The sequence below is a fragment of the Lemur catta genome, chromosome 11 (genome assembly GCF_020740605.2).
Source record: "Lemur catta isolate mLemCat1 chromosome 11, mLemCat1.pri, whole genome shotgun sequence".
Lineage (NCBI taxonomy): Eukaryota > Metazoa > Chordata > Mammalia > Primates > Lemuridae > Lemur > Lemur catta.
Window position 1 is genome coordinate 73,295,292 of NC_059138.1, and position 25,444 is coordinate 73,320,735.

Consider the following 25,444-nt stretch of genomic DNA (forward strand, 5'->3'; position numbering starts at 1 on the left):
GGAATTTTATATTGCAATTATACCAGGTTCCTAATTGAGACCCTTATTTTCTTTTTAATTTATCAACGAAATGTTATTTTCTGTTTTCCCTCTTTATGTTGTTTCAGTTATGATCACTGTCATTTCTCAAGTAGATAACTTGTGCTCTTCAGAGACCAAAACAGAAAAGAGAGACCTTGAAATAGGATGTGTTAAGCGCCTTTGATTTAATCGATTGGGACAGCTAAAAAGATATAAATGTTTTCCTTGTTGAAAGGTATATTAATGTTTCCTAAATGCATTGCTTGTTAACTGATTTATTCCACGACCTAGAGAAGGCTAGGGATGTTTAGCCATAATTTATCGTTCTCCTCTCTGAGCTACATTAAAGCCAGCACCTTGAAGACTGGAATCTTTGTGATTCCTGCAGGTTGGGTCCTGCTTTTAGATATTGAAAGCAAGGTAGTGGCATGCAAATGACACTTTAACACATTAAAGAATTTGGAAACCAGCCATCTGTTTTGCTGTGTGGCCTTACACTAATAAACAAAAGATACAGTATAAGGCCAGGCAGGAAATGAAAGAAAGGGTTGGCTGTCTTTGAAGTTCTCCTTCATCCACTTGAGTCTTTTAGAGGCATCCTCAGAACCCAGCAGCTGAGGGGAGGACACCCTGTGTCCTTGATATGGCCGCAGCAACTGCTCCTGCAAAGTTCAGGCTTTTCCCTTTGACAGGGAAGTGCAGAAATTCTCACGGGTGCTCTAGAAGGCCTGAAAATTCAAAGTTTCTGTAGGGTTTTCTCCCCCAGCCCACCCTTTGTAAAATACCCTTTGGGGAGGAAGGAAGTCATAGGTCTGTATTTGTCTGTGATGCTGTAAATTTTCTGCTCTTACTTTTGAAGCTAAATAAAAGCCTCCAAAAATGTGTGAAAGTAAAGGAAAAGTGTAGTAAAGAGGTCTGGGAGGAGAGCCACTTTGAACTCTATCACTTGCTGGTTTCCTCTGTTTGAGAGCAGACACATGGCTTGGACAGAAATGACGCGGATATTGAAAGATTTCAGGGTGGCTTTCACAAGTTTACCTGGAATCTGTTGAGCACAGAGAAGAAAATAAAAAACTTTTTTTCTGGGTTGTGTGGCATGGAATTAGAACTGTGGCCCCATTACAACCATGATGGCTATGAAATCAAAGCTAAGTCTGAGGGGAATGAGATGTGCAACCCAGAGATGGGGATGAGGAGGTGTGGAGCGGCAGGAAAGGATGGATGATGACAGGAAGAATAGGGGGAAGGATGAAAAGGTCTACTAAAAACAGACCACATTCAATTCAAAGGGTGGACTATATTGAAACACTGTTTTACTAGACAGTGTTTACTGACAATCCAAAAAGAAGGAAGAGGGGTAGAGTGGGGGCCTTCGCAACAGCTTTATACTGGAGCTAATTAAATGTGAATCTCTGAGCTCCTGGTTCACTGATGTGAAGAAAGACTGACTGAAGACAATTTTGGCTTTTGAAGGGGCTTCTGTTTATGTATATGTCAACATTTAGTTGAAGGTGAAAAGGTTAGTACTTGACCCAGGAAGTATCCATGTTTGTTTCAAAAATAGATCTGCTTCATAAATTTCTTCACCAGCCTTTTTCCCCCTCATTATGAACTTTGATTATAATAGAGGAGCTGTTATTTTAAGTAGAATCAACGTATTAAATAGACATTGGTTAGGTAAAATTACATTCGTGGGGGAAACTTCAGCTACATGATAATAGAAAACATTCACTTTTATTCAAGAAAAGGCCCACCTCTTTGAAAATACACAGTGCCCTTCTCCTTTTCCCCACATGGAATGAGCCAACTTTGCAGGAATTAACAAATTATAGACCAGCCAAATACACGGATGCTTAAGCACACTTGAAACTTGAATATATTTATTACAGACATCCTAAGACCCGTAAACTCTGCTCTGGATCACATTACTCCAGGATCTCAGAGCTGCTCATGATTGTACAGGAAATGGGGAATATCATAGGCTCACAAAGGACAACTGATAGAACTCAGTGTAGTACTTCAGGGACATTAAAACATTGTGCGACATGCAAAAGACTATTCACGAATCACACAAAATATACATTCATTGTGCCATCACATTAACAAATGAGCTGAAAATACATCATATCCAGCTAAGATAATTGTTGAAGGAAAAAGTTGGTTTAAATAATACCTTTACATTTAGAATAATCCAGCACAAATTTTAAATGGAAGGTGGCCTCAGAAGAAAGGGGTAAGGATGGGGAGAGACTAAGCACAGGAAACCAGGTTTCTGAACCTTGTGCTTTGCAGGTCTTAAGTAACTGAAAGAACGTATTGAGGCTACCCTCTGAGGCATCTGATTGGGTTTAAATGAGGGAATTTATTCTTTCACCTATAATCACGTATAAAATTGTACCAGTTTTGAGAGTTTGCCAACCCTGTTTCAGTTACCTAATCTAAACATTTCTAGAAAATCTGTATAAAGATAAATCTCTCAGGACAAAGTATTTACAACCAGCAAACTCATACACATGAAATTGCATTAAATTAAGGGATGAATTAATTGGGTAAACACATAGTACATCTCTTCTTCATGAGCTCCTGGACTTTCTCTTTTCTCTAAATGCTACTTTTAAGGGCAAGGTAGGGGTGAACTGTAAATATACAGTTAGATAAAAGATGAGAGGCTTCCCTCTGGCATGTTTCTGCTGGCAAAGGGAACTATTTTCCAAAGGACATCTGAAAGGAACAGTAGGTTCTGTGAAAATTTCCTAAAAGTGGGAGGGATGTTAAGGCCCCCCAGAAAATTGATGCTGGCACCCAATCTGGATTAAGAAGCCAACCCCTCACCAAGTCTCTGGTCCAGAATACTCTGGAAACACATTATCCTGACCAGGAGCTCCGCAGATAGGATCAGAAAGGAAGAAAGAGACTAAATGAAGGAAAGATACGCTAAGAATGTGCTTTGGGTAAGAAGTCCGAGCCCAAGAAGCCTGGACTGGGAATTCCGGGGCTGGGGCGGCCTCAGTGGGAGGTAGTTAGAGTGTCTGAGGTAGAAGACCCCGGGGAAGGAACGCAGGGCGATGAGCTGGACTTCTCTGAGGATTCTTCGGCCTTATCGTCGCTTCCCGGCGGGGTGGCGGGAGAGATGGGCAAAAGCCCCTCCTTCTCGCGTTTCTTCTGCTTCATTCGGCGGTTCTGGAACCAGATCTTCACCTGGGTCTCGTTGAGCTGCAAGGATGCAGCGATCTCCACCCTGCGAGCGCGCGTCAGGTACTTGTTAAAGTGGAACTCCTTCTCCAGCTCCGTGAGCTGCTTGGTAGTGAAGTTGGTGCGCACAGCGTTGGGTTGACCCACGTAACCGTAGTCTCCAACTTTCCCTAGTGCAGGGTAGGAAGCGATGAGATGAAAAGGTAAAAAAATTAAAAATTGATATGAGATCCCCTACACGCTTCAGAACAACATTTAGGTAAAGGAGAGATCAAGAACATCTCAACACAAACCGGGTTGGGGAGGGTGAGTGATGAGGTGTAAAGTGTTAACCTGAAGTCAACCATTAGCGTGACCAGACCAGTGATTAATGGAGCCTGGAGATATTAACAGAACACTACCACCACCACCACCATCACCCCTACAACCACTTCCTACTTCCCGGACATCTAAAATCCTTTGAAAACACACCAGCCCCTAAGGCTCCTTTGCCCCAGGACACCTTGGCACTCTCCCCACGACCTACAACACTAGTCGGAAGCAAGAACCTTTTTTAAAAAATCATTATTAATTTTCCTTAAAAGCTAAGTATACCAGCTCCTTCCAGATTCATCAAGGAGCATCCACCGGCCGGCAGGACTGACCTGTTTTGGGAGGGTTTCTTTTGACTTTCATCCAGTCAAAGGTCTGCGCTGAAGAAGATGTCTCGGACGCAGGGGAGCGACAGGCTTCTTGGTGGCTGGCATGGAGAGGGGACAAGGAGTTATTATACGTGGCCAGGGCCAGGCTCTGATGCTCTTGTCCATATGAGTGGTGAATGTACTGGGGCGAGCCCACCGCGCCCCCAGCATAACCCTGGTGGTGGTGGTGATGCTGGACCATGGGAGATGAGAGGTTTCCAGTGTAAACAGCAGGAGCGCATGGGGGGTACCCACCACTTACGTCTGTTTCCTGATTTAACGCATAGGAGCTATAAGGCGCACCAAAGTTCTGCGCGCCATAGCTTGGGCCACAACTCGAGTGGGAGTAGGACACCCCCAGGTTCCCGGAAGTCTGGTAGGTGGCCGGCTGGGTATGGTGAGGGTGGTGGTGGTGGTGGTGGTGGGGCGAGTTGATCTGCATCCCCCTGCCCACTAGGAAGCGGTCGTCGCCGCCGCAGCTGTTGGCACTGACCGCGCACGACTGGAAAGTTGTAATCCCATGGTCGGACGGATAGGCTCTCGCGGAGCAGGTCCCGGAGTCGCCACTGCTGAGGATGGGGAATTCCAGGAAGGAGCTCATTCTTGCATTGTCCATCTGTCACTGAGTGACCGGGTCCTGCGAAGCCCTGGGTGACCGTGCCAACTTTCTCACTTCCTCCATGGGGCCGGAGAAGAAAAATGATATGAATGTACAGTGCGCAAGAGGGGGGGCGAGAGGGCGGAGGGCGCTAGGGGAGGGGCACGTGACTTTGCCAGCCAATGGCTGAGCCTCTTGCGAAAGTTTGCCGGCTTCGGCGGTGATGGATCACCGTTTCAGTGGCATTTAAATCCCCGGCGCTCCTCAGTCTAGGTGACGCGCAGTCGCCCCCCCAGGCAGCTGCGGCGGCGGCAGCAGCTGCTGCGGCTGCAACGGCAGATTCGGAGTGCTGGGGCGAAGGAGAGCAGAAGCCGCCTTCTGCGCGCGCCCGACTCCGCTCCACCCTCCCCCCAGCTCCGGGAGGTGGGGGCTGAGAGGCATCTCCCGCCCCTGACCCTCTCCCCACCATGCACAGAAAGATGAACTGGCAAGAGGTGAGAAGGGAAGAGGGCTCCTGGCTTTCTCGGGGCGGGAATCAACGGGCCAGAGCTCGCTGGGTGTCCAAGGACACCGGCCGAGGCTGGGGCGCGCCGATCAGGAAGGGTGGGAATCCGGCCGACGCTGCGCCCCAGGTTCCCAGGGCGCTTCCACTGTTGTGAGGCCATGCTGTGAGGCCGTAAGGCTCTGAGGAGCACAGAGAACGATGGCGGAGGGCGAGGCTGGGCCACCGGCTCTGCAAGCTAGGAATGGAGAAGGAAGTGCGCAAAGGGCTGGTTGGGAGGAACCCGGGTGGGCGTGGAGGAGAAGAGGGCAAGAAATGAAACTTCCCTCTTCCATGGTGGGTCTCTTAAGCCCTCTCCCCACAATCCCTGCTCACTATTAGCATGGCAATGAGGAGCTTCTGTAATTCGACCCCCGGTGGCGGAAGGGCCCAGAAACAGAGCTCGCCGGAAAACGCCGGTGGTGGCTGGGCTCTTCTCCGCCCTCCCTCTCCTCTAGCTCTCCGCCCCTTCCCCCCACTCCACTCCCTCCCCCCGCTCAGCTTTGCACCGGGGGTCCTCGGGGATCTACAGCTACTCTGCCGCTGGATTTTGAGGGGTAGGAGGCGGGGGAGAGAGATGACGCTAGCAGACGTGGCCAGCGTGGGGGCCGAACTGTGAGCTGCAGGCCATCTGCCGGCTCCCCAAACCCCTGGAGCCTGCGCGCTCCCGCATGGGCCTCAAAGGGCCGGACCACAGCTCCAACAAAGTGCACTGAATTACCCGCTCACGTTTCTCTTTTTCTGGAGGGAGATATTAGGAATGGGAGAGCCTCCTCCTGCCACCACCCCCAATCCTACTGCATGTCTGGAGTGGGGGGTGGGGACTGGCAGGTGGGGAGGAAGTGGACAGATGGCTAATGGTGGACAGGACACTTTCCTCTTCCCCAACGATACCTCCTCCTCTTTGCAACTGGCTGTGTAGTTAGTTGCTTGTGTGAACCTTTAAGTCCCCAGAGAAACATGTGCAAGTCTGAGCGTCACCCCAGGCCAGGGGTCCTGTTCTCCATCACCCTCTTTCTACCTGATGCTGATGGGGTCGTTAATTGCCGTTTACTGTTAGGTTTCATGTCAACCCTGGGCTTGTAGAGAGAAAAGGCCGAACAGATACCAAGAATTGATGCAGTCCTAGGTAGGAGAAATCCAGAGATCATCCAAGAAACTTTGCAGCCAATGCTATATAAATTTTACTCCAACCATGTGTACAACACTGGAATCACATAGATGAAGTTTATAGTGAGGATTGTATGTGGGTTTAGGGTTCCCACTCCTCTCCAGCCTTCCCTCCCCTGTTAGAAAAAGGAAGTTTTACTGGAGGCAGGCACATTTCAAATGTTAGTCGTATGGCTTCAGGCGTCTGTGTTCTATTGTCTACATGCAAAAGTTCCCCTCAAACCTGTCCCCTCAAGAGGGAAAACCTATGCAGACCTTTGACTTTGGACTCCCTCAGTGGCAATCAAACATTTTCCCCAAACATTTCCTTTTGGAATGGTATTTCTCTGTGACCTTTGACTCATCCCAAAGCATCATTACGAAGGAGCACGGGCAGGAAAGGTCCCTCCTCCCCCAAATTCAGCTCCTGGGAATCCTCACCCTGGAAAAGGGAAAAGGCAAGGCAGCCCTCCTGGAGGCGGCTTCCTTGGGAGCGCCAGGCCGCCAGCGTCGGGGAGAGAAGGGGCTCCTGTGGGGGAGGAGGCAGGATGTGAGAGGGACTGTGCTGGCAGTGCAAGCGATCCTCTCTCCAGGCCGAAGCCACTGGGTACATTTTCCACCCTCCGCCCCCCCGCCCCTTTGCTTCATTCCTGTACCTTTGTTGGCCTCCTCTGCCAGAGTTTGCGCTACCCCCTCGGCTGCCCGACGCCTGCCACAAAGCCGCCCCAGGCCGTAGCAGCTATCTCTCCGCTGCTAGTTCCCGGCCTCCCAGCTCCTCTCCCTCCACCTCTCTTTCTCTCTCCTAGCCTCTTTTCGGGGGCAGCCGGGGTGGGGTGTTTTTCTTTGCATCATAAGCTTGCACTCACACACAGGACCGCAAACATACAAGATAGCGACTGTCCCGCCTCCGCGCACTGCTCCCGGCTGCTGCAGGCCAGGCGCTCGCAGCCGAGCCGGCTCCGCCTGGGCTGGCCGCCCAGAGCGCAGCTCTCCGGGAGCCGCTCACAAAGGCAGCCTCCCCTGGCCTCTAGCCCTTAGGCTTCCGTAGCTTGGTTCCTTCTCCACCCCACGCTCCCCCCAAGAAATCCTGGGGGCCGTTCCGCGATGTAGGAGACCCTTGGTCCTCTGGGCAAGTAGGCCTGGGCTCCAGGACTCGAGCTAGTCTCTTTAAACACTCTGGCCAGAGGGGGTGAAAGGCGAGCTTGGTCACGATTAAAATGATCATCTGCAAGCGGCTTGCTTGGCTCAAAGCGCCTCTTTGAGGGCTCTTCTACTAGAAAGAAAAGGAACGAGGAGGAAACAAAACGCCACCGAGGCCCGGAGCTGTTCATGGCATTCGCGGCTCAGCCAAGCTGTTGTTTTAAAAGAGCAATAAAAATGAATTATGACTAAACGCCTTCTAACTTAATGCTTTCGGACGGGGATCCCCGGCAAATACGTAAGAGGATTTTTATTTGTGCATGTGTTCCTGCAATTGATCTCTTTGATGACATTCTCATTCATAGAAAGCGTTTGATTTATGAGCGTAGGACGAATCGCATCCAGGAGCGGCGCAGCCCTGGCCGGGCCCAGACGCCCTCCTCGGCGCTGAGCCTGTGGCCGGAAACCAACAGCGGTCCCCACACCCTTCAGCCGCTGCTGGGATTTAGCTGGTGAAGGAGTGAGGGAAGATAGGGAACAAACAAGAAAGATTACAATTTCATTGTAACTTCCAAGCCTTTGCTGTTAAGAGCTGGCTTCTTAAATCAACCCGCCCCACACACATGTTGCTTACATGCTTCGTTTTCTCACGGTAAGTAGCGATCAGAACAGAGCTCAGAGAGGAAAAAATAAATATGGGGAGACATAAGAAAGGGGGAAAAAACAGAACAACCCAGTAACACACCCTAGATCACATTTTATTGATATTTCATTTAAAGTGCTTTTACTCTTTCTCTCTCTAGAAACTGGGTTAATTTATAACATGGGGTGCAGAAACACTCCATTTAAAATTTCAACTTGCTAACCTGACAAAGCTTTAATGATCCATTATTAGCAATGTAAACAGATTTAAGAATGAAATATTGATTTTTCTGACCCTGAAAAAAGAATCCTAGAATGACTGAACCAGAGGATTGGAAAGAACCTTTCCTGAAGTGCATTTTCCAGCCTAGTAACCATTGTTTTTTTTATTATTTTTGTTTTTCTCTATCTTTTAGGTCTGTTTTGCCTGAACCCATCAACAGCTGGGAGATTAATCATCCACACTGAGAATGTGCAGGGATTTGTGGGGAAGGGGGTTGAAATGTAGATGTTTGAAACAAATGTGTATAAAAGTGTATAAATAAATGAGTTGTTGATAACTTAGTTATTGATCTGGACACTGGTAGCTTGTTAAAGAAACTCCATGTTTCTCATTCCTGAAGATGGGGGTTTCTGTAGGCACTTTATTTCTCTACTTTCAAGAGCTTGGGCTTGACCCAAATCTTAGGCTGCCCAATCTTGTTTCTATTACCAGTTTTCATCTATGGCTTGAACCTGTACACTGAAAACCAAATCCATTCCTTTCAAAAAAAAAAAACAAAACAAAACAAAAACACTTGTCAGAAGCCCTAGCCATTTTCTGGCTTTTTTTTTTCTGTCTATTGAAGACTTTGAACATGCCGCCTTAATAAATATACTAAAATTGAAAAAGAAGATAAATTTGACCAGAATTTTATTTACCAAGTTAGACTAAAAGAAAAAAAAGAAACCGTTAAGAGCCTTGAGAAAGAGGGAGAGAAAAATAAGAAAGCTACTTATAGCAAAGGAGAATTTATTCTACCAAAAATACGCATGACAATGCATCCTAGTGTAATACAAAAATAAAAAGAAAGTGAAGATACAATTATATGATCACTTTCTTGCAGGCCTCATATATTGCTCTCAGGAAATCACATAGAGGGTTCTTGGATTAAGTTTAAAAAACTGAAACTCCCAAATAATCTGTAAGAGATGGCTCTGAAACCCGGTCAGGGGAATCACTAAACAAAATCCTCAACGTTTTAAGGAGAGAGGGGGTAGGTCAGGAAGAAAATAAAGTAAAAATCAACTCTCGGAATAAAAGAAGGCAAAACCACCTGGTCAAGGGGGTTTTTGTTTTGTGATGCTTTGTTTTGCTTTAATGTTTTTAGTAATTCAGATGCTGCAAGTCGATTGTGGTGAGTGTGTCTGTAAAAAAGTCAAAGCTGTCAGCTGAAATATCTACGGGACTGTCGAGGGAACCGGGCAAACTGGGCGAGACTGCATCTGAAAGCTGCAGGCAGGAATCTGTGGAGAAAACGTTAAAGTCCTGCAAAGAGGGGACCTCGAGGGCCTCGGGACTGTCATTGTTTAGGCCAGCTCCACAGTTCTGGCCCATTGTTGACAAGCAGTTAGGAACAGTGGGTGACTGGTGCTGAAAATGTTTCAGATTTTTCTCATTGCTGGTTAAAGGCGAAACTGGGAAACTTTGGGAGTCGCCATTGTGTCCGTTGGGAGCCTGCTGCTGAGAGAGGGCATTTTGCTGAAAAGTGTAACCTTCCCTCTCCAGAAGGGCCCCGGAGACGCTAAGGGCTTGCTCAAAGAGTGACTTCTCTTCCTCGTCCTCCTCTACTTTCTCGGAGTCCTCGAGGCTTTTAAATTTCCCTTCGCTGTTTTGGTTCTCCTTGCACTGGGTCTGCCTCTTGTGCTTCATCCTCCGGTTCTGAAACCACACTTTCACTTGTCTCTCAGTCAAATCCAGCAGCGCTGCAATCTCCACCCTTCGAGGTCTGCAAAGGTACTTGTTGAAATGAAATTCTTTTTCCAGCTCTAAAAGCTGCGTGTTGGTGTAAGCAGTTCTCAGGCGCCGCGATCCCCCGCCGCTGCCATCGGCGATTTCCAGGGATTCTGCGGAAAGGGAAACCAACAAGAGACACACGCACAGTTGGAGGTGGTGGGGTCCGAGCGGGGTTATTCCACTGGAGAATAAATATAGCAGAAAAGATCAACTGCAACAAAATGGCCGCCCCTGGATGCAGTAGAGCTATTGTGCTGCCTTCCCTGGGAGCCCAGCCTGGGGAGACCCCATCTCCTCCACCTCTATCAGATTCATGCCTTTAGCTCCCCCCAACCTCTTCATCCGGGAGCAAACTTTATATTAGCCACAACACAATTTATAATTAATGCATCAGCTGCTTAGCTGAGCAAGAGCGATCTATCACTCTTCATTACTGTCAAAAAGCCAAACTCTAGGACAACTAGACAAGAGGAGGTCAGTTCCAACTCAAATAAATCATCCCACATTACACAAGTTAGGGAAAGTTTCACCCCCCCCCCTTCTTAAAAATATATATCTCATTGTGGAGCACAGGATCCCCTTTCCTCTCCATCAAACCCACTCCTGAGCCCACAGGGGCAGGGAAAAGGCAACCAAGCATCTCTCCCTCTCCCCCTTCTCTCCCAACCCACGCTCCCCTCCCCCAACCACCGCTCTCAGGGCAGCCCAGAGAGGGAACAGGGTCCTGGGGACCTGGGGCCAAGTCTTTGGACTGACCTTTGTGGCTGAGGCAAGCAGGGCCAGTGGTGGCGGTGGCTGCGGTGGCAGCAGCCGGCGGCAGCGCGGTTTTCTTGGCCGCCTTCTTCTCCTTCATCCAGGGGTACTCCGGTGGCTGCAGGGCGCCGGCGGGCACCGGGCTGCCGCGGCTGCCCGCGGGGCTTGGCTTGGGGCGGCCGCCAGCGCCGTGGCGAGGGTGACTGCCCGGGTTCAGGCTGGGAATGGTCTGCTCAAAAGGAGGAGGAATCAGTGTCGAGTGTGAAAGCGTCGAGGTCTTGATTGATGAACTTTGAAATGTATCAGCGACAGGGGGAAAAGATGTCAGGCACTCAGCGAGCGACGGCTGGCTATTGATAAAACCAATCTCTCGCTCAAATTCGTAATTCATGGCCTTCTCCTTGGAGCCCCCTCGGAGAAAAAGTTCCCTCTTTTGGAGGGGCTTTGGGGGGGCAAGACCCAGGAAAAAGGCGAGTGCGGTGGAAAAAAAAATCTATCATAGAAGATCGCTGCTGGGGTGTTTTTTTTCTAATTCACTGATTACAGCCGTATGGGGACCGCGCTACTATTAAACTATTGAATTCATGGAGACAAGGTTGAAATTGGACCGAATTGGCTGTCACATGATTGCTTCTGCCCAATGACAATTTGGGCTTTAATCAAAAGAAGCCACTGTCTGTTTGATTGATCCAAAAAAGTCGGGAAGGAACGCCTCATTGGGGGCCAGCGAGGCTTTATTTACACTTTTTTTTCATGGCAAAAATACATATAGTGGGTGTGGGTGGGGATGCCCTGGAGTGTGTGGGGGCGAGGGTGCCTGCCCACCTCCTGATCAGCAAGGATCTGGTGTGTTGGGAGTGTATGTGAGTGTGTGCGAGCGTGAGCCCTGCTGCCAGTCCGGCGGCTGCCCTCTGCCTCCCCCGCACACTCCGCGCATTGTTTGGGACTGTCGGGAAGACGCCTCGCACCTCACAAATCATTTAAGCACCTCAGTCTGACGCCTGCAGTCATTAACAAAGTAATCCATTAATCTTCAAAGTTTTGACACCCGAGGGCCCCGCATCCCAGCCACATAAGTTCTGTTAAGGCAGGAGGAAGGAGCAGAGGGAGAGAGGAGATGAGAGGAGGGAGAGATGGAGAGATGGAGAGAGAAGAGAAGAAAGATTTGGGGGGCATTTCCCTTTTCTTTCCCTTTTTCTCCTTCACTTTTTCTAAAAAACTTCCTGGATCTCAGAACTGATCTCTCTCTCTCTCTCTCTCTCTCTCTGTTTTCCTTTTCTGTCTTTCTTTTTCCTCTTCTCCCCTTTCCCCCTCCCTCTCTCCCTTCTGTCCGCCTCTCCTTCTCCCCACAGCCCCTCACCCCCCTCCTAATGTCCAGCCTGGAGTCTGCGCCCCCGGCCCATTGTTAGCGGTCTATTCCCGGGCAGCTTTGCATCTGCCTCCGGCGGGAAGCGGAAAACGGGTGGAGGCTCTGGAAGCTTCCCGACCTTCCTGCGCCATCAACTTCTCAGGAGTGGCTCGAGAAAGATAGATGCATGAGCCAAGAGAGACAGCAACCCCAGGTCCATGTGTCCAAATCCCCGTAGCCAGGGCGGCGGCCAGCCAAAGAAATGCCGCCCCGAGCGGGCGAGTGCGGCTCCTGGCATTCTGGGTTTCATACCCGTTGGGCTCGGGTGCGGTGAGTATATCCGTGTTCCAGGAAGTCTGTTGGAAGTTACCAGCAGGGAAGAAGACGCTTCCGTGTCTCTCTCTCTCTCTCTCTCTCTCTCTCTCTCTCTCTCTCTCTCTCTCTCTCTCTCCCTCCTCTACCCTTCTTCTCCTTGTCCTTGTCGCTCTGGTTGGGGGCTGGTTGGTTCAGATACAGCAAGCAGCAAGTGCTCCCTGGCAGCCCGAATTGCCTCCCACACCTTCCCGATCCTTGAGCAGCAGGAATGTTTGCACCCAGATTTTGTTGCGGGAAATAGCACTGCAGGGGAGAGGAGGCGACACAAGGAGGAATTATAAAGGTTCTCATTCTCCTTCATTCTCTCTTTTTTCCAATTCGGAGACTTGAGACTGAGTGCATCTTGGATGGTGCTGGAGGGTTCAAAAGATAACACTTTTAGGTACCAAGCAATAACTTTTTAAAAATCCACCAAGCCAGAAAGAGGGGAGGAGGCTGAGAAAGATAGATCATAAGGTACCTCTTTTGCCCCCCAAACCCTGAGGATGGTGATTCGCTTTTGCTTCCTTTGAAATGGACCAAGTGATCAGACTCCTCCAGGCCGGCAGGCATCAGTGGCAGGAAAATAAATCATTCTGATGGCCAGAGAGAGAGAGGTTGGCAGGGGAGAAAAATCTATGTAGAAAACAAGAAAGGCTGACTCCATCTCTGAGGCCGGCATCAAAGAGGGTTTGGGGTTGGAAATTAGATATAAAGTGGCCTACATTGATAACTAGCCCAGAACATTGCCTTACAGATAGGGATGCTATTTTGGAAAATGTGAGGTTTTTCAGTTTTCTTGCTTTTATTCCAAACAAAGCTCTGAAGGAAGTCTGGGTGCGATCAATCTTGCTCACCAAAAGCCTTGACAGCTTCTGGCCCTTAAGAACACATTTCAGCTTCGAGCTCTTTCCAAGATCAAATGTGGCCGAGCAAAGAAGAGAGCAGGAAACGCAAGTAAACAAGGAAAACTAGGCTTTTAAAAAATATTTTTTGTCAGTGGAAAGGGTTATAGGGCTGCTTTTAGGAAAGGTGCTGTGTGGACTCTGGGGTGGCAGCTTTTGGCATTGTTTTTACCAGAAAATATTGAGGGGCTAAAGGGAGGGTGTTGCAGAGAGCGAACAGCGCTGCCCCCATATCTCTGAGGCTTTGTCAGGGGCTGCGTGGGTGAGAGCTTTCTGCCCGCCTCAGCCGCCTTAATTCAAATGCCATCTGGAAGAAAACGCTTTGCTTTGACCACTCAACACTAAAATCTTCCCCAAATCTATTACTTTAACTCAGGAGGTATTTTAATAAGGATTTCTTTTTAATATCTAGGAAGCTGGGGGTGAGATCGATATTTTTTCTTTGAAAGCCAAAATGAATGTCTTGGCTGGCAAGATCTGGGAAATCATATTAGAATCTCATTTAAAAATCTCTGCCCTGAGGGAAGGAGGAAGCCTCCAAACCATTCTTCCCTGAGCTAAAGAGTAGATTTCAGAAATGGGTTTCAATAGTGGTATTCCTGAAAGATTTTCATCCTTAGGTGGATCTCTCTCTCTTTTTTTCTCTCTCTCCTCCTCCCTACCACCCCACCCCACTGTTCCTTATTTTCCCAGGTAATGTTATACTCTTCTTTAAAATGATTACTTAAAAGAAGACTCCTGTATCTGCTCAGCATGAACAACCAAAAGGCGGAAGCTCCAGTCCTCACAAAGACTGGTTGTCCAGCCTCTGCATTTATGAGGTGCGCGCCATATTTCAGAAGGGAGGTTGGGGTAGGGGGAACAAATCCACATTTTCCATAGTCCAAAATCTTTACAAAGAAAGAATATTATATACAAATGTGAGGAAAGCACTTCTGGGTGTGAGAGAAACACTCAGCTCTCCAGAGCGCCTGGCTTTGCATCCTTTTTCTTAAAACGTGAGGAGGTTCCCTAAAAGCAGTTCGTGAGAACCCAGTAGGTACCCAGATATGGCTTCAATTCCTGCTTCTAGGGATCATCTGAGGGAGCTTCTCAGGGGGAAGATAGAGGCCGTGATGATGGATATTTTGAATTGCAAACAAAATGGCGACATTTTTCACTTCTGCCTCCGAAAGATACAATCCAGGGAGAATGAGGTTTATTTCTCACGTCAGATGCTCCCGATCCCCAGATGAAGGCAGTTCCTCACTTCCATCTCTGATTCGGGTGATGATGGTGATACAGGTTTGAGGTTTGCATTTTCTGAGTTTGATTCTTTCTCCGAGCAATTCTTCCATCTTAAAATGAAAATATTTTCCTTTACTGTGCCTGCCTTTGCCTCTACCAGCCGGTCAGTAGGCAGCCCTATCTTAAATCCAGGGGTGATAATGTAATATTTAGCTCCTGTAGCATCAAATGAAAGAAGTACTTATAAAACTGCATTTTTATTAGAAAAATACCAATCTCCTTGCTCTCTCCCCCTCCCCCTGGGGTCATAAAAAGAAAGCAGGGAGGGCAGAAGGAGAGGAAGTAAATCCAGAGAATGCCAAATACTAAATTCAGGAGGAAGCTGATGCTGGGATTCAGGCAGCACAGGGAAGGGTTCACAGTCCTCCTTTTGCTAGAGACCTGAGTGACCCTCAGTCCGGTTCAAACTGCTTCTCTCCGCGTACGGACCTTAGGAGCCATTCTTTCCTCCTGGCGCGATACTGGACTGCGAAGCCTCCCCTGAGGAGACCAGAAGTCCGTTTGCTACTGGAAAGCACTCAGCATCCTCCCCGCGGATGTAGCCCTGTCCGGGTTAAGGCGTTGGCTGGTCCACTTCGACCGGAGGAAGAACGTGGAAGAGAAGACCGCCTGCGTTTTTTCCCCGCCGGGCTGCCCAGCACCTGTGAGCTCCCCGCTGCGCCTCGGGCCTGGCTGCCTTTGTTTCTTCGGCCTACAGCGCTGGGCAGCCCCTGAGCCCTCGGCCTGCCTCCGCAGCAGCTGGGAACCAGGCAGCCCAGCGGGCCCGCGGCAAGACGTTACCAGAGCTGCCGCCGGGACCCCAGCCGCCGTCCGGAGAATTCGAGCTTCCAGGCGAGCCGCCTTGCCAGGCCCCAACGCCGGACCCGGAGCTGGTGGGCTGCCGCGCACAGCCTGCTCCGCCAGCTCGCCTCTGCCTAAATTCCACGCAGACCCTCGACTTGGGCCAAAGATCCCCTTCTAAACACAGATATTATTCAGAATAAAAACTTTATTTTTTGTTTTGTTTCTCAGAATGTGAGCAGCAAGGATTGTAGAACTCTCAAAACAAATCTAGCATTTTTCGCGCTTACAGACTGTTTTTTCATTTTTGCCGGATGTTACAAACCTAAACCACTGTTTTCAAAAGCTGGATCCTCTCTGGTTTTATTGCATCATTACCGTTTTTATACAGGAATTATATTTCCCTTTCAAATAAAAAAATTTTCTATGTACGCCAACACACCATTGAACAAAAGGCCCAAGAACCCTTCTGAACAATCAGGGTACAGAATTTCTTTAATATAAATACAAACGGATGGGGATAAATAATATTTAAAACTTAGATTATTCAATGCTTGCAAAAAATATAAATAAATCTGACTGTTCACCAGCATACACACACGGAAAGACGTACACTTAATCATCCTTGCACAGGGAGCCCCTGTTTCAAAGCGCCTTTGATTTTTTTTCTCGCTCTTTACAAGAAGTGCAATTTAAAAAAACTAAAAATTAAAAAAAAAAGTAATCGCTTCCCCTCGGGAGCCATAATGTACGAACAAATTCACATTGAAAATTCGACTAGAAAATTTGTTCATATACCCTGTTTCTGATCAAAGAGTGGAGAAGGTAAAGGGTGCAGGGCCAGCGGCCAAGCTAGGGGCGGGAAGAGATAAATATCGCTACTGATACTGACAGCCATTCCAGCAACCAAGATTGCTACGTCACATAAACTATAAAAACGCGTTACCAAAGTGGGGGGGGCGCAGCGACGGGAAAGGGAGTGAGTGGGGGGGAGCAGAGAGAGGAGAGAGAAAACGGAAGGGCAGGAAGAACCTTAAAAAAAAAAAAAAAGCAACCAAAGAAGAAGGGGTGGGGGGGGGAGACTCTCCTGGCGCATAGCCCCGAGCCCACCATCACAGGTGGGTGAGCTTGGGCGCTTCCTGAATTCTTCCCTGAGAAGGATGGTGGGCGGTAAGGTCCGTGTAGGTGGGGTGCGGCTCCCCTGGCCCTGGCCCATGGTGGTGGCCGCTTCCCAGCGGCCCAGCGCTCGCGTAGTCCATGGCGCCGGAGGCAGCGTGGGGGAGGTGAGTTAGGCCAAAGAGGGCAGGCCCAGAGTTGCTCATGGGTTCCACATAGCTGCCCCCCACGAAGACGGGGCTTCCCTGTAAGTGTGGGGTCCCATAGCTGCTGTTGCCCTGCAGGCCATGAGCGTGTGGATCATAGTCAGGGGTGCCCCCTGCACCGGCCCCCGCCGCTGTGTTGTAGCGCTTCTGTGGCGGTGGCGGGGGCGCGCAGCTGGGCAGGGGCGCCGGGTAGGAGGCAGGGGGCAGCCCGTAGGCGCCCTGGGGGGGCTTGGAGAAGGGCGGGGGCGACTGGGGCTCATATGGGACGCTGTTGACCAGCGAATGCATAGAGTTCAGATAGCCGCCTGCGCCGGGGGGCACGGGACTGCGACTTGGGGACTGGCCCCCTGACGACGTTAGCATGCCCTTGCCCTTCTGATCCTTTTTGTACTTCATGCGGCGATTCTGGAACCAGATCTTGATCTGGCGCTCGGTGAGGTTCAGCAGGTTGGCCATCTCCACCCGGCGCGGCCGGCACAGATAGCGGTTGAAGTGGAACTCCTTCTCCAGCTCCACCAGCTGCGCGCTCGTGTAGGCCGTGCGCGCACGCTTGGATGAAGCCTGCCCAGGCGGGCTCTTGTCGCCAGCGCAGCTCTCGCCTGCGAGGACATAGGTGAGAGGAAGAGCGGCGTCAAGGACTGCCCGCGGCCCCGCCCAGCCCCTGACCCAAACTGGCCCCTACTTCTTCCAGGCCCCAAAGAGCCAGCCCTCCTTCTGTCCTCGCCCAGAGAGAAGTAGGAACTAGGTGCTATCCTCTCTCCTGGTGGGGGAAACAGCTCAGGTAACTAGTCCCTCATTCCGCCAAGGACCAAATCATAGGCTTCTCCACGGGGATAGCACAGAAAAGCAGAACTCTTCTGGTCTGTATTTCCTTTGTGGAGCTATTAACTTTCTGACTCATATACTGATCTTGTGGGTCTAGCAGACAACAAGCTCCCAGTGGGCAGGTCTCACCATCTTTATTCCCTTCACAATAACTAAAATGTGGGACACTTTGGGTCCACACTCAAAACCCTTTTTCCCTCCCTCACTGTCTAACTGAATGATTAGGCAGTAGCTTCAACTTATTTCTATCTACCCACAGGAGATGGGTAGAGTAGAAATCCCAAACTGAAAGGCCTTCTTTGGCCCAAGAAAGAGATCCCACCGAAGGTATTCGTTTCTGGTGGGAGACCTAGGCCCCTCACACTGGATCTTAGTCATTAGGGTTCTTTATGTCATCAAGCAGCCTTCCTAAGCTCCCAGCTTCTGCCCACTAATCTTGTGCCCTCCTGGCTGCCCTGGCCTCCCAAATCCTGGCTTTGGAGGTCCAAGATGCTCAGGCCCAGAGCAGAGCACTGGCAACTGGAGAATGCGGGGGCAAAGGTAACCAGAATGCTAGGAAGCCCAAAGCCTGGGGCCTTTCCTCCATTAGAGTCCTGTTCCAGGAGGCCCATGTGGTTCCCATTAGGATGACAAGTCCTCATCCCCTCTCCCAGGAGATCTCTGGCTGTTTTCATTGTACTAAGTCTGAGCAGGGTCTTCCCAGAGGTAAGGCAGCCACTCCATCTGCTGGAGCAAAAAATTGGCTCTGATTATAGGTAAACCGTTGACTTTGTTTTGAAGGGTGATTAGACCTACTTTTATTCTGCCACATTTCAGTATGGGGAAGATGTCACTATTTCATTAGAATAGAGGAGCTGTGCTAAAAAGAAAGACAGTGGAGCTCAGGTTGATTCTGTCTAGAGTCCTAATTCCAAGAGTGGAACAAGAAGGGGTTCCAACTGCATTAAGTCCCACTTGCCCTTGCAAAGGTCCAGAGAGACTCCCATTAGGTCTCTGGGGTTTCCCAGTCCACAAAAGTCTACCACCTCTGTAAGTTGCAAAGACTTTGGAAACCTTTTTTCTTGAGGGAGGGGCGGTAAGAAGCAGTGACTTCCTGGAAATGTTCCAGCGCTCCCAGACTGTGCTGGATGTGGCAGCAAAGCAGCTTGGGGGCTGGGAACCAGGCCAGAGAACCCTCCTCCAGAAGGCACTCCTTTACCTGAGCTGGAGCTGCTGGTTTTCTGCTTTGTGTTTTGCCGAGACTCTTTCATCCAGGGGAAGATTTGTTTGGCCACGGTGGGCGAGTTGAGCAGGGGGCTCTTGGCCGCGCTGGCGGGGGCGGGGTTGCTGCTGGCATTCTGAGGTGGGGAGACAGAAGAGGGGGGAGGGGGCGCGGCAGGGGTGGGTGCCGGGGGCTGCGGCGGGGGCTGCGGCGGCTGTGGTGCAGGGGGCGCGGCCTGGGGCGGCGGCGGGGGCAGGGGCGTCTCGCCCAGGCCTGGGGGCTGGCTAGGCGGGCCGCTAAGGGTGCGCAGGCACGCTTCACTCAGCTCGTGCGCCTTAGGGTGGCCCCCAGCGCTGGCGGACGACTGGAGTGAGCAGGCGGGTCGGTGGTACTCGCCGTCGGCGCCGAGAGCGGCGGACGCCGGGTACGGCTGCTGACTGGCATTATAAGGGAACCCGTTGGCTGCCTGGTAGGGGTAGCCACCGTAGATCGCCGAGCTGTCGTAGTAGGTCGCTTTTTGCATCGCGTTGTTTCACGATCTTGATCGCACACTCTGACAGGGGCTTGACACCCGTGAGGGCGCACATTGGCACGCCCCCGCGGTCACGTGACGCTCCGCCGCCAATGGCCGCCCCGCGCAGACCTGGGGGGAGTGAGAAGCGTAGCGCCGTGAGGGCTCCGCGCAAATCCATCTTACTCTCAATAGCTAAGTGACATGAAAGCCATAAAAGAAAAAGTGGTCAGCAATATTTAGCAGCACGACTTGGCCCCGGGCGCAGGGAGCTGCGCTATAAAAAGCCGCTGGAATTTACTGGCAGCTACAAATATTTGCTTAACTTGCGTCTGGAGTTGGGGGGATTTTCCGGGGAGAGAGAAGGAGAATGAGCGAGGGCTGGAAGCTGAGTCTTGGGAGCCAGGAGTCCAAAAGGAGAAAGGCCTGACAGGCCAGAAAGCAACAAGGTTGGGATCTTTCTTTTCCAGGGAAGAAGAAAGTTGGGGTGTCCCTTCCTCTCCGCTCTTTGGCCTCCTCCGGAGAGCCTCCTTCTGAGGATCTTGGTAAGGGGCAAGGAGGCAAAGGGGTGCTTGGGTCGTCAGTTTTGTCTCCACTTTAAGACTCCTATTTCCCAGAAGAACGGGGTGACTTCCCACCTAGCCCCTTCTTGGACTTTCCTGCCCCCAAGAGCGAAGTTTGCACAAAAAAATTCAGACAATTGCCCTATCTGACCATGCTGGATTTCAGAAGCTGAGGTTGTTAGGCACTTAATCCACCCTTGTTCAGGAATATGACCCATCTCCTCCAAATGAGCCCCTTGTGGCCAAGGAGGTGGGGAGAAAAAAACTCTGGGTGGAACACATTTGTGTGTGTGTGTGTGTGTGTGTGTGTGTAGAGGGAGGGACCAACAACACCCCATCCAGCAAGTCACAACTCAAATTCTGGACAGTTCTTTACTCCTTTACTCCTTTCCTATTTCTCACGCACTTTCCAGCAAGCCCCCCCTTTTCCCCTAGTTACACAAGGTTCTCAGACCCTCTTGCCTTGGACCTTCTGAGGTGCTGTTATTCAGGGCAACTATCAAATTCTACCTGTTAAAACATGATGGATTAGAGAAAAAAACAACCCACCAGGAACCTGAAAAACCAGCGTTCATCTCCATGACCACGGCTTGAACTCTCCTTCCAACTTAACGATAATAGGTTCTGTCTTAGAAACTGCTATGTAATTTGATGTATGGGGGTCATTTGGCTCCGGACTAGGGACGAGGGATGGAAGCATAAGCCATAAAATCCTGCTGGAGTTCCCTGATCTTTGTGTGCTGTTGTTGTTGTTGATTATTTGTTACTTGGCCTATTTACCTGCTTCAGAAACACCAAATAAAGGATAACACTGAAAATCTAAAAAGCAATTGAAAACCATCTCAGCTCTCTTTTATTTAGAAATCAGTTTGCAGAAGTGAATTTTATGTTTTCTTTTTGTTTTCAACCTTTGCATGGTCAACCTCTGGTTCTCAGCACAGAAAAGTTCCCTGTAAGTTTCATATATTCTCTCTCTCTCTTATGTTAGTTCCTCTGGCCACTGAAGATAATTATAATAACAGATTCATGAAGAAAATGGTTTACATTTCATGTCCCAACTATGTGCACTGAGTGCCAGAGTTATTCAAGTTTTCAAGGAATATCAGATACTTTGTTAACTAAAAAAAAAGATAATGTATTGTATCTACCAGTGGATGATTACAAATAATTTCATCTTTAATAATGGTTTCCTTTAGATTTCATTATTAAACCAACAATCTGACTAACATCTGGAAAACAGACAATTAATTTTTGAGACCCTCAATTAAAAATCACAGCATCCCTTATCTTGAGTTTTTGTGCATTATTATGAGCCCTGGAGTATTGTTTCTCTTTTGGAAATAGATAAGAAGCTACAGATACCATGATAGAAAGCAAATAAAGTATAAAATAACATTTAAAACTGACTAGCAATTTCATGTCTCAGTTTCCTTTTCTTTCACTGAAAATAGTTCCTATTACATTTGGCAGTGTTAATGTCTGCCATTATAAATTTTTCAGATACCAGGTTTGTGTAAAATAAAACGTCAGGTTAAGAAAATTACTCTAGACACCTGAACAGCAAGATATTAGATAAAACAAAATTAAGTTGATTTTGAACATGCAATATTTCTAGTGACTTGCTAATCCATTATCACAGTCTACACCAGCCAGCTGCTTGCTTAAGCCTTTTCATCAAGCTGTGCGTTGTCTTATAAAATAATAAAAATATCTTTGAAAATGAAAGAGTATACAACAGTCCCATAAACTTAAAATACGAATTCAACTCTGAGAGCCCACCAAAGCCTTTCCTATTGTTTGAGGTTGGCAGACCACCACCTTGGAACTCACGCCCCCCCTCCAACCTAGCCCCCAAAGTTTGCAACCTAGTAAAGAAGTTGGCGATTTGCCAGCCAGGAAACTTTGTACCCCCAAGCAAGGGCAGAGGATACGGGGAGATTCCTCCACAAAGATCTGTTTCTGGACAATAACCCCCAGGTGCAAGAGCTGAAAGAGAGTTGAGGAAGCTAAATTGAGTGCAGGAAGCAAGCCCCCATTGTCTCTCTGGAAGATATGCCCAAATTCAACCTCCTTCTTTCAGATCTCCAGCACTTTTTCCATTCCCTCCTCTTCCTCCGCCTGCCCTCACCCCAAATTTGACCGGGAACTTGGGGTAAGAGTCCCCGCGTCCCCTTCCCCTGCCCCCCAACCAAGAAAAGTTGAAGCTGGGCTAGAGGAGATGGAAGAGGTGGGGGCGGGGATGGGAAAGCGGCCTGAACTCTAAGTGTAAGGGTATCAGTCACTGCCGAGAAGGAAGCTCCGGCTTGTGAACTCTTCTTGAACCGAGATTTAAGTCTGCAGCCATAAATCACCGAGACGTAAACTCCGCCATTCAGCGCTGAGAGCGGCCGGTTGTGGCCCTGCTTACCTTAACTTCTGACGAGCGGCGCGAGCGCAGGCTCGGGCACGGGCTCCGGCCCCCGGCCCGGCTCCGCGGCCCGGCCGGGTCCCCTCGGCGCGGGATGGGCACCGACCCTCAGCATCAGCCGAGACGCCAGTCAGGCAGGAGACCCCGAGGCCCGGACACCGCCGCGCAGAGCGTGGCCGCCTCGCTGCTCCGGCACAGCTCGCCCAGGGCGGACTGGGGTGGCTTGGACCCCCCCTCCCACCCACCCCACCCACCCTCCCCTCCCCCACACCCCCGCCCCCTGCCCTTCCCGAGGGCAGCAGCCGCGGCCCGGAGATAAGCGCTAGCACGGCACCGGGCTCTGCCTGGGCTAGTGGCACCGACTTGGGTATGTTTCTTATGAATATTACACGCAGAGCAGCTCTGGGGGAGGGTGAGTGGGGGGGTGCTGGGGCAGGGAGGGGAGACCAAGGCTGCTGGGGAAGCGCGGGCCGGCGTGGGGGATGGGACTGAAACGAGGGGAGGGACCCGAGGTGGGGGGAGCTCCTCGGCGGCGGGAGGAGGGTAGCCTCCCCCCACCCCCGATGTCCTCCCTCTCTTCGCTCCTAGGCGTCACTAAAGTCCAGGAAAATTATGCTAATGAGGACAAAAGGCTCTCACAAAGGGGATCTCTTGCCGGGCCTCTATTTCTTAGGAATCCTTTTGAGAAACCACGTATCTGCCCTGGACACTTCCAATTGTGGGGCGAGGGGAAAGAGAAACAGAAGAAGTTGAGTACCCCAGACTTTGGGCAGTTTACCTCACCTGCCAACCTCAATCCCGGCACTCGAAAGCCAATCTTTGGGGAGACTTGGATAAGGCTTTTCTCCAGAGACCTCCCCAAGAGCCAACTGGGCTGTCTTTGGTTACATTTTTCGGCAGAAACTGCTGAAATCCTGGCAGCCAGGAGGGAAGAGTCCTGCGGGAGATGTACATTTGTCCCAGCAGTGAAATAGAACGGTCCGGGATCAGGTACACACAAGGGTGTCTAGAAACTCGGCTCTCCAGCGATCCTGTGCCCATTTCACACACAGTACAGTCACGCAGCCCAGCCACAGGGAAAACAGATAAAGCTCTCACCCCAAGAGAAATCGACATCCATGAAATACATACATATATATTTTTTTCTTAATTAGTGGGATGGAGGAACACTGAGCTGAGCAAAGGAAACGCCCGAATTTGCCTGGTAATAGTGCTACAACTTTAAAAGAGGATGGTTTCCCTCCCAAAGCCTCCCTCAGCCGCCCAGGTTCAGAAGCAAACTCTGCAAGGGTATGAGTGTGGCAAAAAGAGAGAAATGGAGATTTCGTGCAATTCCTAGGCGTCAATGGCGGGACCTTCTCAAAGGAAGGTGTTAAAAATATAAGTAGTATGTTTAAACTGTCAGGGAGCCAAAGTGTCACCTTAGAGCAAAAACAAAGCCAGGGGAAAAGGGAGAAATCAAAAAGCACTCCGAGCCAGGGTGGCCTCATGCATACCAATGGTTTTTGTCATTTATGGCTGGGCAAGATTTATGACTCGGCGCCCCAAAGCTGTAAACAGAGCACAAAACAGCAAACACTTGCTCCTTATGGCATATTGCGGCGGAGCAACTTGAAAGGGGGAGCCAGGGCCGCGTAGGAGGTGAGAGCCGGCCGCAAAAATCTGCGCTCCGCGGCATTTTCTCTTCAAACTTACCCGGTCGGTTGTGGCATTTAAAGAAAGAAGGCGCGGGTCAATAATCAACCCGCACTTTCTCCTCCAAACTGCTGACGCTACTCTCGCCGCCTTCTCAGCTAAGCCAGCTGCTGGAGAGGCCAGCTCTCCGTGAGAACCTGCCAGGGAGGGGACGGTCTGGCCCAAGGGGGCCGGGGCGCCCCGAATGCATACCTTTCCACTGGCACCAAGACCACACGCCGGGCAAAGCGCGAGGACTGGACCTGGAACCAAGGCAGATCTGGGGCGGGAGCTCAGCTCGGGCCAGGGCCTCTATCAACCCTCGACAAGGTGGCTTCTGGGCTGAGGGCCTTAGCAGACAGAAAGGGGCTCCAACCTCAAGACTAGGATCTGGAGTCCTGGCTCTCAGATTGCCGGTGCCTGGCGTCATGCCTCTCTGCTGAAATCCAAAGGACTCGCTTTGCAGCAAGCGCAGGCGAGATGATTTTAAAACAATAATTTATCCTGGTGGAAGGTTTTTGTTTTAGGTTTGTTACTGTTTTTTTTTTTCTTAAGAGAAAATACCGCTTGTTAATTTCCACCTCCAGAAATTACCCGCTGCTGCTGCTGCGCCCTTTCTAGGCAAATCCCTCCGCAGTTCACCCGGCTCCGCCAAAACGACCGAGCTTTGCAGTACTGAGAGGACCCTTCGGCTCCCCCAATTCCCCCAAATCCTTGGTTCCCGATCTCTCATCCAAGGGGACTAGAAGAAAACATTTTTTCAACACTAGAAGAATACTTGGAGCAGCAAAGGTGCCTGTGGCGCCTTTCCACCATTCAAGGGGGTGTCCCCCTGAACACGTCTGAGGGGGCCTCCAGCTCCAAGGCTGTGCAGCCAGGGAGGAAGGTGAGGAATAATTGTGGGCAGGAAGAGGCATCAAAATCCCAAAATGGGGAGGAAAATTTATTGAGGAATTATACTTGCCTGTGAGGATGAGGCTGGCATTTTGAGAGTAGAAGGGAACCAGCCTTTTTTGATGACTAATAGATTAGCTGTAATGGAGTGGCTTTACCTCTTTCCTTGGAGGAAAAACCAGTCCAAGCTCTATAAATGTGGCTATTGGTTTCTTGCTCCTTCTCACTGTTCATGATTTTATACAGAACCAGCTTGAGAGTTCATCGCTAGATATTTATTCAGCTTGTTGGCAATGAAGCGACAATAAAAAGATGCCTCTAACAAACCTCTATTCCCTCTCTCATTCTTTCTAGCGAAACTATATTATTTATGAGTCTTTAACTGGGTCAAAAATGCGCCAGAACTGGGTCATAAATCATATGAAATGCTGACAAGTAATTGAACAGCAATTAAAGCTTACATTTTATTTCCAAAGGGTGTTTTAGAGCACTTGAAAGGGCCTCAGTTAAACATGGTTACTGCCGAGGCCAGCATGGGGGAGGGCAGACGGGCCCTTTCCTTCTGGGAAAGTAAATCCCACTCAAGTAAGGGAAGCCTGATTTTATTTTATTTTATTTTATTTTGAAGTACAGAAAGAAGTAAGAGTTTTAAAAAAAGTCA

The 25,444-nt window shown here is 49.8% G+C and overlaps 3 protein-coding genes and 2 long non-coding RNA genes across 11 annotated transcripts in view; 2 read left to right on the plus strand and 3 right to left on the minus strand.

The window, feature by feature from the left end:
- Positions 1-1,895: 1,895 nt before the first annotated feature.
- Positions 1,896-4,594, minus strand: HOXA1 (homeobox A1). 2 transcript variants are annotated; one of them, XM_045564465.1, is made up of 3 exons: positions 4,156-4,551; positions 3,858-3,952; positions 3,305-3,383 (listed from the first exon to the last, which is right to left on the minus strand). In XM_045564465.1, exons 1-2 carry the CDS (start codon positions 4,507-4,509, stop codon positions 3,893-3,895), a joined length of 414 nt encoding a protein of 137 aa, XP_045420421.1. In that variant the 5' UTR covers positions 4,510-4,551; the 3' UTR covers positions 3,305-3,383; positions 3,858-3,892. The 2 variants fall into 2 exon arrangements, with proteins under 2 accessions (XP_045420419.1, XP_045420421.1); XM_045564463.1 differs by having other exon boundaries at positions 1,896-3,383; positions 3,858-4,594.
- Positions 4,595-4,689: 95 nt separating this feature from the next.
- Positions 4,690-8,527, plus strand: LOC123647184. Its single transcript, XR_006738154.1, has 2 exons — positions 4,690-4,985; positions 8,380-8,527. It is a non-coding gene; the product is annotated as an uncharacterized LOC123647184 (long non-coding RNA).
- Positions 8,528-8,955: 428 nt separating this feature from the next.
- On the minus strand, positions 8,956-11,848 carry HOXA2 (homeobox A2). Its single transcript, XM_045564466.1, has 2 exons — positions 10,716-11,848; positions 8,956-10,069 (listed from the first exon to the last, which is right to left on the minus strand). Exons 1-2 carry the CDS (start codon positions 11,101-11,103, stop codon positions 9,330-9,332), a joined length of 1,128 nt encoding a protein of 375 aa, XP_045420422.1. The 5' UTR covers positions 11,104-11,848; the 3' UTR covers positions 8,956-9,329.
- An 835-nt stretch (positions 11,849-12,683) lies between these two features.
- On the plus strand, positions 12,684-20,108 carry LOC123647478. Of its 3 annotated transcripts, XR_006738246.1 has the most exons (4): positions 12,684-12,718; positions 14,013-14,140; positions 15,041-16,504; positions 19,716-20,108. It is a non-coding gene; the product is annotated as an uncharacterized LOC123647478 (long non-coding RNA). The 3 variants fall into 3 exon arrangements; XR_006738245.1 differs by lacking the exon at positions 12,684-12,718 and having other exon boundaries at positions 13,856-14,140; positions 14,984-16,504; XR_006738244.1 differs by lacking the exon at positions 12,684-12,718 and having other exon boundaries at positions 13,856-14,140.
- HOXA3 (homeobox A3) overlaps positions 14,788-25,444 on the minus strand; it is a 45,798-nt gene continuing 35,141 nt past the window's right edge. For 3 of the 4 annotated variants that reach the window (XM_045564943.1, XM_045564942.1, XM_045564944.1), the window contains 2 exons: positions 18,732-19,377; positions 14,788-17,307 (listed from right to left, as the gene is read on the minus strand). In XM_045564943.1, the coding sequence (XP_045420899.1) occupies positions 16,499-17,307; positions 18,732-19,257 (1,335 nt within the window). In that variant the 5' untranslated portion in view covers positions 19,258-19,377 and the 3' untranslated portion in view covers positions 14,788-16,498. Of the gene's footprint in view, positions 17,308-18,731; positions 19,378-22,215; positions 22,431-25,444 lie in introns of those variants that run through there. The other variant, XM_045564945.1, reaches the window with a different exon arrangement.